Raw genomic sequence first — 11,660 nt, 5'->3', positions numbered from 1 at the left:
TCCATAGAGCACCGATCCGTTCGCCAGGGAAGTGGATTGGAGTTCCACGCACCACCAACCTGGCTGATGTGGGTTTACTAATGGTTATTCACAAGGTCTTTGTAGACCTGGATGAGGGTACAAGACAAGTATCAGCTTGGTCTAAAACTTCCGTGGCCGTCAAAAAGTTTTCAACGGCAGGTGTTTAATCCCCACTGTGGGGTCGATTTGAGCCTTGAACTGCTCCACTTTTTTGGTTTTTTAACTAAAATGAGATGGCAAAATGAATGGACGGTATGGATAAAACCCCTACATTACGGTGGCCCCTCAAAGCCTCTCTCCGTTATTAGCTAGGTATGGGCGGGAGTAGTACCCAATCAGCGTCCGTCGTTGTTTCGTGATCCTTTCGAAGATCTTTTTCGCAACTCCCCTCCGTTCTCTTACCCCCGAGAGAAGAAAAGAAATAGAGAGAGAGAGAGAGAGCAGAGAGAGGGAAAATGTCGTATGTACCCCCGCACCTCCGAACTTCCGTTGCTCCTCCTCACACTCTCTCCTCTCATCTCCAAAACCCTACCTCCCAAACCCTAGAATTCAATCCCAGCAAGCTCTCCCCCCAGAACTCTCTCCCTCCAACTCTCTCCAAGAGCTCCACCTTCTCAAATGCCCCCCGCCGGACCACTAGTGTTCCCAATTCCCGAGCTCTACCAGTCCCAGAGCCCGTCTTCGAGCAATGGAAGCCCTCCGACCGCGTGTTTCGACTCAAGCCCGAACAGGTAAGTATCCGATTCCCATTTCTTGCAGAGCCTTGGTATGGTAGACCGCGCGAGTTATTGTCCGTGCGGACTTCGGAAACCCCCAGTCTTCTGCCAATGGCAGCTTGATGACTAGAGTTCCCGTCCACTGCCAATCTTTCTCTCTCTCATATAATGTTTCTTGAATTCGGAAATATACGGTGCTCGGCCCTAGCTAGCTGCCACTGCTCGTTCGGGTGATTCGGATCGTTCATCTGGTGGGCCTCATTTTGATTGGGCATGTTGCATAGAACTCCTTTCACGCAGCCCTTGCTGTCTGGTTGTTGGCCTGTAAACGAACAGTTTATAAAGAAAACATGGGTGGTTGTCTTTATGCAGCAGGAAGAAGTCCCCTGATCAGATTGCTGCGACTGTTCTATCGATTTCGGTCTGTTGCTCACTTGCAGCGAGTCCCGCCAGGTGAGCAGTCTGGATTGCCGAAGGGTGGACCCAGCCTTTTAATGAAAATAGAATAAAAATAAATTGAAACCAATTGCAAAACTAAGATACAACCTACCAGATTGAATACGCAACACATGCAAAGAATCAGGTGGCAACTCATGCCATGACTGAACTCATGAAAAAGAAAGGACAAGTAAAAACCTAATAAAGCCAAATGCCTAAACACTGTTATTTGAGTATTGGTCTTATCAGCCCTTAAGGGAGGGTAGTTTAGACCTTATTATATTAATTTTAAGACATAAAACTAAAATGAAAAAAAAAAAAAAACAAGCTCCTTCATGTAGACCCACGTTGGGCTCACGTGGGATTCACACTTGCGATCAGGTGGGTTATGCATGTCAGACTCAAGATCTACTTGCATCACCTTTGCAAAATGCTGTCTTGGATGGAAAAAGCTAGAAGATGGGGCCAAGCGTTGTATGATTCCCTTGATGCTTGTTCTTGTATTTGGGTTTGTGAAGTTTTGGAAATCAAGGCTTTTCGCTTTCCTTCTTGGGTTTTGATTTTGGTTGGACAATGTCAATGAGTTTTTCGCTGATTAAGGGTTTTATGTGGTCAGATATGTGTGTCCCACAAAACCCATGTCTAGGGGCTGAAGGGTTCCCGTAGATGAGTTGACTCTACTAGTAAAATGATATCTGGTTCTACATGTGCGTGCCTTGGGAAGCATGCATGTGACTCACGACATGGGTCAATTTCGGAGCTTTGAAATGCTTCTATGGAAATGCATTGTCATGGAAACGGTACAGGTTCATTTTCTGTGCGTGTGGAGATTTCCCATTTTCGTGAAAGTCATTTCCGTTTCATTTCCATTTCCTCAAATATCCTTTTAGAACCAACATTGCATAAATAGCATTCCACTGGTTCTGCATCTCGAAGATGCGTGATACACACCTTAGGAATGATCATTTGTCTACTTCTTAAATGGTCAATCGTGAGAACCTTGCTCATCCCCGGGCATAAGACAACCTAATGTTTTTGTTGGATTGTTGTTGTTTTGGGAAACAATAACACCTATGTAGAAGTAGAAAAGAAAGAAACACTGTTGAAGATTCATGTTTGTTACATTAGGCTCTGGTCTTAGATAGAGTAGACATAGTTTTAATTGTGTCCAAGTTGTTTTTCCATTTTTTCCAGGTTCCTTGGGCTCTTATTGATAAAAATGGGGAAAAAACAATATATAGATGTTTATGCCATTACTCGGAAACACGGTTACATAACTAGAGATGGTGATAAGTGGTTCTGACTTGTGTATTTAGATGCATGATTTATAAGTGCCCTACTGTTGTTGGGAGAGTGGAAAGGTTTTGCCTATTGCATTTTGTTTTTTATGAATATGAGCTTGATCATAAAAGGTGACCCTCTCTCTCCCCTTTTCTTTTTGTTGTCATTGCCAAAGCTTTGGGAAGAATGGTCTCCAAAGGTCAGGAAGTGAGCATTTTCGAAGGTTTCAAAGCTGGTTCTCTCAACCCTTGAATTCACATATCTAGTTTGCGGGCTGATACTCTTTTTTTTTGTGATGCTGATGACGTGAAGGTTGATAATCTGAGTATGATTGTCATGTGTTTCGAAGCATCGTTGGGGCAAAAGGTTAATCTAGCTAAATGCGAAATGCTTGGAGTTCATATGGAAAAGGAAGAAATCGCGCTCGTTGCAAAGTCCGTTGGTTGCAAGGCGGGATCTTTTCTGCCATTCTATCTGGGGTTCCCTCTCTGTATTGGCAATCCGACCAAGCACCTTTGGGATAAAATGTTGGAAAGATTTGAGAGAAGGCTAATAGGTTGGAAGGGGCACTACCTTTCTCTTGGTGGGCGAATCACCCCCATCAAAGCAGCTTTTATCCAATTTCCGTTCTACTTCATGTCGCTTTTCAGATGCATGACAATGGTCCTTAATCATTTAGAGAAGCTCAGATGTGATTTCTTGTGGGGAGACTAAGTTGAAAAGAAAAGATCCATTTGCTTGGATGACGTGAGGTTTATAAGCCCTATGACGAAGGTGGTGCTAACATCTGTTCCTTGGACACTATGAATTTGCCTCTTTTGGGTGAATGGCGGCGGCGGTTTGTGGTGGAGAGTGGGGCTTTGTGGAAAAAGGTCATTGTTAGCTAGTATGGATGCTCACCAGGGGGATGGTGGATTAAGGAGTCCTCTTTATATAAGGTGTTAGCGATTTGGAAAGGTATTCACAACATGAAGGATGCCTTCAAAGAGGGTGTGACTTTCTTGGTGGGAAATGGGAGAAAGATCCGCTTCTGGGAAGATATATGGATGGACAAAGAGAGGCAATCATCTCTCATTGCCGATTACTCCTAGTTTCTCAAGGAGGATGAAATTAAATGGAAGCAATGCTCATGGGCCCTATGACTAAAGGAAGGTGGCAAGAATGTGTGGTTTTTGCACATCATAGCCTTGGCTAGAGATAGAAACAATAGAATTTGCTCGCTAGTCGTGGACGGTGCTCGACTTGATAAGAAAGAGGAGATGTGCAAGGTGGTCGTGGGATACTATCTCCTATCCAAAGAATCCTGGGGTCAGGCCACGGTTAGATCATTTGCATTTTGATTGCCTTTCAGAGGAGACAATTGAGTCATTGGAAAAGCCTAACTACAAAACAAAAATTAAGGAAGCTGTGGATTTTTTGGGGTGTGATAAAGCTCCGGGTCCCAATGGCTCCCCCCTTGCTCTCTTTCAAGTGTTTTGGACCATGGTCAAAGCTAGTGTTGTTGAATTTGTCAAGGAATTTTCTGAGAAGGGGAGGCTTCCATCATAACTAGAGCTTTACTCATCGTGATAATTCCAAAGATTGAAGGAATGGAGGGCCTTAAAGATTTCAGATCTATAAGTCTGATTGGGAGCCCCTATAAAATTTGGGCCAAGGTGCTTGCCTCGCGATTTAAAGGTGGGTTGGGTACCATCATCTCTCTAAACCAGGGGACCGTTGTTGAGGGGAGAGAGATTATCGATACTGCTCTCATGGCCCAAGAGTGCATAGATTCTCGGCCGAGATTTTATGGATTGCATGCTTTGAAGATCGGGTTATGGAGTCAAATGGAGAATGTGGATGTAGGCTTGTGTGAGATCTCCCACTTTTTTAGTGCTAATAAATGGATCCCTTCATGGCTTCTTCAAGCTGTCTAGGGGCCTTAGGCAAGGAGACATGCTTTCCCCACATCTATTCTTTGTGGTTGCGAAAGCTTTTAGCCGTATGTTAGCTAAAGCTCAAGGATCCGATCTTATTAGTGGCTTTGGGGTTGCCTCTTCGGGGGATCGGATCTCCCACCTCCACTTTGCCGTCAATATGATCATCTTGTGAAGCTGATGAGGATTTGGTTAATGATTTGAGGAAAGTGGTGTTATGCTCAAGGTGGTTTCAGGTCTAAAGTAATATGTGAGAAAAGTGAAATGTTAGGTATCCATTTATCTAAAGAAGAGGTATCCAATTTGGCTTCACTTTTTTGGGTGTAAGGTAGGCTCCTTTCCCTCCACTTATTTGGGGCTCCCATTGTGCGTAGGGAAGCTGCTATTCATCCTTGGGGTAAGGTTATCGAGCAGATTGAAAGAAAATTATCCAAGTGGAAGAGCCGCTACCTATCCCTAGGTGGCAGGTTAACCTTGATTAAAATAAGTAAAGAACCTTATCTAATATGCTGTTATATTTTGTCTTTGTTCAAATGCCCTCAAGCAGTTTGAGCTAGATTGGACAAGTTGAGGGATTTCCTATGGAAGGGATTAGTGGAAAGTAACAAGCAGTGTTTGAAATATCAGTATTGCGTTACATATCACATCCTTGGGATACAGATACGCATCGGTTATCGCACGGGATATATCGTTTGTATTGGGTAATTTATCGCACCTTTTGGAAAACATGGGGAATCATTTGGAAAATTGTTGAATTTCTTCAGGGATTGTTAAAAAAGAGCTCAATACACACTTTTAAATCATAACATTTCAAAAAAGAAGTGCACATAATAGGTTTCCTTTGAATAGGGTCCTAAGCTATGCACTGTCTAAGTGAAATATGTAACTGTATTCAAATTGAATGCATAACATTTAGAGTGTATGTGATGTTCATTTCATTAAACACTCTTAAATACTTCGGAATTAGTCTTAATTGACAACTGGTTGAAGGGAAATTTTGAAAAAAAGTTAATAATTTAATAATTTTCAATTAAAAAATGATTTTTATTTTTTGAAAATTGATAAAGACTTAACAAATCAGTAGATGAGCCCTCATACATGCTTGGTCTGATTTGGAAAGACATTTGGTGTGGGGGACTCTCCCTGGGGGACTCTCCCTTATCTAATATGCTGTTATATTTTATGTCTCTCTTCAAGTGCCCTCAAGTAGTCTAAGCTAGATTGGACAAGTTGAGGGATTTCTCATGGAGAGGGTTAGCGGAAAGTAACAACTAACAAGTTCTGCCTTCTAAGATGGGAGGAAGTGCGTAGGCCAATATTCTAAGGCGACGCAGGCTTATGGGACTTGTTAGGCATGAACTTAACTCTTCTTGGCAAATGGCTATGGCAATTTGGTACCAAAGAAGACCATTTTTGGTAGGAAATCATAGCTTGTAAGTACGACCTTGAGGGGATCAGGAGGTCTTCCTCGTACAAAGCTTCCCATATTTGGAAGTTAGTGGAGACCCTAAGGGAATATTTTGTGAGAGGAGTGTCAAATTTGGGGTTAGTGGAAAGTAACAAGTAAAAAGTTCCAACTTCTAAGATGGGAGGAAGTGCGTAGGCCAGTATTCTAAGGCGATGAAGGCTTATGGGACTTGTTAGGCATGAACTTAACTCTTCTTGGCAAATGGCTATGGCAATTTGGTACCAAAGAAGGCCATTTTTGGCAGGAAATCATAGCTTGTAAGTACGACCTTGAGGGGATCAGGAGGTCTTCCTTGTATAAAGCTTCCCATATTTGGAAGTTAGTGGAGACCCTAAGGGAATATTTTGTAAGAGGAGTATCAAATTTGGTGGGGGGCGGTTCCAAGATTAAGTTTTGGAAAGACATTTGGTGTGGGGACTCTCCCTTGCACATCGACTTTCCTAGTTTAGCCCGCCCAACCCCAAATGAGGGGTTGAGAGTAGTGGATTGTTTTTCTGTTAGCAGTTCTTCAGTTTGTTGGTTTCCTCCGTGCAGAAGAAACCTATCAGATTGTGAAATTGCATTGCTCATTTCCCTTCTCGACCGTCTTCAGTTCACCTTGGGGGGGGGGGGGGGGGAGGTTGTTGGTATGGAGTGTGCACAGTTCGGTTTGATTCTCTGTGAAGTCGTTCTACAAGTTGATTTGGCCTGATGATAGCGTCAATCAAGGGGGTCACGCCTACCACTTTTGGTTCTATGGAGCACAGCCAAGGTAGCCGTTTTCACTTGGTTAGTGGGTTGAAAAAGGGTCCTCATGATTGACAATCTTCAGAAGCAATCATTGATTATCCCTAATATTTGCTATTTGTGCAAGCAAGATGCTGAAACCGTTCCTTTTCATTTTCTGCCTCTTTACGCAAAATATTTGGGTGCAATTCATTGCCATCTTTGGGGAGCAGTGGGTGATGCCAGGTTTGGTCAAGGACCTGTTGTGGGTGTAGCATGGGGGAAGTGGTGGTATGAAGGACAAGGCTAGTTGGCTCTTGACGCTGCCAGTGATATGGTGGTGTGTTTGGGGCGAGAGGAACAAAAGATGATCTTGAAATTTGTCCGATTCAGTTGAGTCTATTGTGGAGGTCATTAAAATGTTGGTTTTCGAGTGGTCGACCTCCATATAGCTGTTGTCTTTGCTGCTCTCTCTTTGCGTTGGCAGTTTTTGTTGTATTCTTTTCTCGGCGTGCTGTTGCTTGCTGGGGTTTTTTAATAAAATTTTCATGTTCTTAAAAAAAATAAAATCTGGCATATATCGATATTCTATACCAATAAAAATCAACACCACGCCTTACAATAGGTAAACCCATCGTGACAACATTCTTACCAAAGAATGGTCCGATACAACATTGAATACATGGTCAAAACACACAAAAAAAAAGATAGATTCTTAGATATCTCAATTTTCTTATTTTTCAAATATTTTCCATAATTTTTTGCTTAAAAACAATTCTAACCAATACAGGCCCAATACCGATACGCGACGCTGTATCGTATCATTTTTTGGCCGGGCCGATACGCCCGCCGATACCAATATTCAGAACCATGCTTTCAAGTTTTCTATCTTCAATTTGTGTATGACATGCTTCTCTATGCGAAGCAAACAGAGTTTAAGTGGCTTATTTGAGGGAGATGTGGATGTGTTCTGAAGCAGTATCAAGTTGGAAGGTTAATCTGCAAAAAACAAGCTTTAGGTGTTTGGTTAGGTGAGGAGGGGGTGCAGGAATTAGTGGGGGAGTTTGGTTATGAATTAGATGGTCCATTATTAGAAACAGTAGAAAGCAATTAAGGAATGGCGAAAACTGAATAGAGACTTGAGCATTAAGAGCACTATTAGTAGGTAAGTAAAAGAACAAAATCTTCTAAGGAAGTTACAAGGGAGCAAGGTTCTCAATAATGGTAATAATGGCCGTAATGACCACCATCTTGACTATTACGATATGGGCCATAATAGCTGTTATGTCCCCTTTTACTTTTTCTGAAAAAACCTGTATCTGCTCCATAACGGCTGTTATAGGGCTGTCACACCTTGTTACAGGACATGCCGTTTTTATTTCCATAACAGCCTTTATGGCCCCGTAGTGCGTAGCGGTTACAGCACCGTTTTTGAATACATTGCAAGGGAGTTGTATTGAATAAGTGATTAAAAGTCGGTTCCATGACTGAAAGACACAAAGAAGATGAGGTGTGAAGTAGAGAAGATTAATCAAGAGGCCAACTTCATTAAGTGGTCTAAGCGGAAGATAAGGGAAATATTAGGGACTAACATTGCAGAGGTTGTGGGAAATATTGAAACTATCCTGATATATTAGCATGCATCGACGATACATTTGTTTTCTCTGTGTTCCAGGAATTGTAACACTGACCAGTGGTACTGAAAATATTGGCTGATTTTGTCTGTTTGACACCTTGTGTTTGTGTTGGATGCCAAAAAGTGCTCAGTGTCCCTGTTGCCTATCTGTAAAAACATCCTGTGGCTTAGAGGTTGGGACACCACCCATAACTTCAGTGCTTGTTATCTATTGTAAATGTTAGTTTTGTATTTATTCAATTCAATCTTCATTTATTGTCCAGCAAATGTGAGGTTTAGCTTAGCATAAAAGCTCAAATAATTGATTCCTCAGGGTAGATGCAGTGAACTTGTCATCACGCATGTTCTTTTGCAGATTGAAGAGGTTCGCTTGCGGTTAAATGTTGATGTTACAGCTGCTCCAGATTCCCCTCCTGCACCTCCACCTATTGAATCATTTACAGATATGGTACATTTATATGTTTAGGACAGTGTATCATCTTCCAAAAGACAGCACATAGTAATTACAGGGTTGTGGTGCATCATAACATGTACAGTACCCCTATGCGTTCAGTCCATACAAGCATTGACCATGGTGTTGTGATCTAGGCTTTTGATCTTACGGCTCAATCAATAAGGGATGCCCAAAAATCTGCCAGATTGGAAGATCCTAGCTCTTCGAACAGCAGCTTTCGAATATATGGTTAATAAGAAGAATGCTGCAAAGGTCCGCGGAAAAGGCCAAAGATTATATGGTCAGGTCCTTCAAGTATGGAGAGTTTCAAGCATAACTTAGCCATGGTGGGACCTGTCACTGTCAGATCAATGGTCTGAATCACTGAACCATGGGCACACTTGTATCGACTGAGATGTATCAGAATCTATAATCTTTTTGATGCATTGGGACCCCATAATTCCTTGTCGGCACAAGTCTTTTCATGTCAGCTTTTAGTAATACATAATGCTTGTCTTTCAGTGTTTGCACCCAAGCATCATGAAGGATATTGCTTTTCATGAATACACCAGACCGACTTCTATTCAGGCGCAAGCCATGCCAGTTGCTCTTAGTGGGAGGGATCTTTTGGGTTGCGCGGAGACTGGGAGTGGGAAAACTGCTGCTTTTTCCATCCCCATGATTCAGGTCTACAGAGTCTTTATTCTCCTCATGTCTTTATTTAAAAAACTATTCTCATATTCCATCATAAGCTGAACACCCAGCATATGACTTTTGGTTTAGCTCTGTTGATTATTCAATTGATATATATATATTCTGGTGTGGTGAATTTCTATCACAGCATTGCTTGGCTCAACCACCTATTCGGCGTGGTGATGGACCTTTAGCATTGGTCTTGGCTCCTACAAGAGAACTTGCCCAGCAAATAGAGAAAGAGGTGTGAAATGTTTTTATATTATTTTTATTTTTTACTTTTTGGAAAGAATGAACAGTCTCATTACTTTAGATGATTGAAAAAGCCAGACCCAATTTTTTGGGAGCTGGGACAAGGCTTGGAAGATTGAAAAAAAGGGCCAGATTTGGCCAGATTTGAATGTTAGAAGAATGCATCTAGAGGGATTTCGAAACAGCAGCACTGGGGACTGAGCACAGTGATTGGAGGCTGGCTGACTTCAGCAACAGTTCCTTCTTGGCTGCGTTGGTGACTCTGTGGGTTATATGGAGAGAGGAACAGCTGCTGCTTTCGGGATATTTCCTCTCCGTCATCTGTGGTGTTGGATCTGATTTTTCAGGATGTGGGTGACTGGTCACTTAGTCTTAATCCTTCAGACCACTGTATCATTTCTTCCCTTCTTGGCTTGTGGTGGTGCTGGCCCGTCTAGTCAGCTTTGGGTCTCTTCTGTCCTGAGTTGTATGGTTGGTTTTGTAGGTTTGCTTTTTTTCTGTGTTTTCCTTTTGTTTTGGTTTTATGTTGTATAGCTGGTTTTGTTTTTGGCTTCGGCTTTGTTTTGTTTCTTGGGTTGCCCTAGGCTCCCTTTAATATAAGGTCAATCGTCCCAAAAAGAAAGTTCCTTCTGATATAAGCATCCTGGTCATAAAACTGGCTTTTTTGGAAAGGTTTTTAATATATGATTGGGGTAAGGATTCCAGATATGGATGGATGGCGATAGCTGCCAAGAAATTTTAGTTTGGAGATTTAATTGTTTATTGGGGGTATTGTTTAAGTAGTATAACAAAGACCTGCTGCAACCAGCAAAACCTTAATCTGGCGCCAGTGATGACTACTCTGAGGCTGTGTAATTGTCCAAAATTGGAGGTCCTGGCACTGATCTTTGCCTATTGAAGTTGATTAAATTAGGGGCAATGGATCATAGAGGGCGTGTTTCTCTCTTTGGTTCTAACATTCCATATGGGGTTGCAATTTTTGTGTTGTACAGCCCGTTTCAAGGGGTGGGAGCCATTTGAGACTGGTTTAATGCTAGGGACTTGTTCACGGGGGAAACATGGGGTTTTGCTTTTGTCAGATTCGGAAAGCAGGACGAAACAAATGCAGCAACCTCCCAGGTGTGCCGTGTATGGAATAAAATTTAGGGGCTTTTGGTTCTATGGTGCTCCCCCCAAAGTGACTTCTTTTGCTTGGTTGGTGAGCTGGAAGCATATTCTTACCGTCGGTAACCTGCAGAAAAGAGCCATGATTCTCCCCAATGTATGCCTTATTTGCATGAGAGATGCTGAGTCTATTAACCACTTATTTGTTCATCGTAGCTATGTTCAGCATTGCTCATATCCTTTGGTTTGGATTGGGCAATGCCCTCTTCGATAGTTCAATTGTTCGAGATGTGGCATGGCGTGCAACTCACTAAGAACAGTTGGATGCTTTGGTGCTTATCTATGCTAGCCGTTCTTTGGAACATTTGGGGAGAGCGAAATTCTTGATGCTTTCGTAACAAGTGGGGCCCTTGGGAAGAAGTTTATTGGAAAATTAAGAGGGATGTTATAGAATGGGCAGCTATTTCTTGTAGTTTTGACGATATGGTTGTGCGTTCTATATTCGATTGTAGTTAGATGCTGCTGTGTATTGTTTTTGGCTTGTTCTTCTCAAGCTGTTTTTAATAAAATTAAAACATTATCCTTCAAAAAATTAAAACATTATCCTTCAAAAAAAAGTGCGCAAGAGAGGGAAGTCATGTCAGCTAAGTTTGGCTGGACGTGGAGAACACGAAGGAGGGAGGAATTGACTAAAGGGGCCGGATGAGAGGGGGAATATTGCAGAAGAGGCAGATCAGAAGGATAGGGTTGAACTGGATCTGAAGGCTAGGGTTGCATTTTGTTGGCTAGTTGCGAAAGACAGTGCTAACTATCAATTATCTTTGGGTAAACATGATTTTACGAACTCTGCTCTCTCTCTCTCTCTCTCTCTCTCTCTCTCTCTCTCTCTCTCTCTGCCTCAAGGATGTGGAATCAGGGACATCCATGGTAAAAATCCTATTATTGGTTACTTACAAATTGTGAGGTGGACAATCATATTGTCCAATGGGCTTATTTT

The 11,660-nt window shown here is 42.2% G+C and overlaps 1 protein-coding gene across 3 annotated transcripts in view; it reads left to right on the top strand.

Moving 5' to 3' along the window:
• Window positions 1-371: 371 nt before the first annotated feature.
• Window positions 372-11,660, top strand: part of LOC131223864 (ATP-dependent RNA helicase DBP2-like) — an 81,702-nt gene continuing 70,413 nt past the window's right edge. For 2 of the 3 annotated variants that reach the window (XM_058219391.1, XM_058219392.1), the window contains exons 1-4: window positions 372-752; window positions 8,537-8,629; window positions 9,137-9,301; window positions 9,456-9,551. In XM_058219391.1, the coding sequence (XP_058075374.1) occupies window positions 477-752; window positions 8,537-8,629; window positions 9,137-9,301; window positions 9,456-9,551 (630 nt within the window). In that variant the 5' untranslated portion in view covers window positions 372-476. Of the gene's footprint in view, window positions 753-7,755; window positions 8,355-8,536; window positions 8,630-9,136; window positions 9,302-9,455; window positions 9,552-11,660 lie in introns of those variants that run through there. The other variant, XM_058219393.1, reaches the window with a different exon arrangement.

This window comes from Magnolia sinica, chromosome 13 (assembly GCF_029962835.1).
Source record: "Magnolia sinica isolate HGM2019 chromosome 13, MsV1, whole genome shotgun sequence".
Lineage (NCBI taxonomy): Eukaryota > Viridiplantae > Streptophyta > Magnoliopsida > Magnoliales > Magnoliaceae > Magnolia > Magnolia sinica.
The sequence above is the reverse complement of the archived record's forward strand: the minus strand, read 5'-3'. Positions and strand labels throughout refer to the sequence as shown.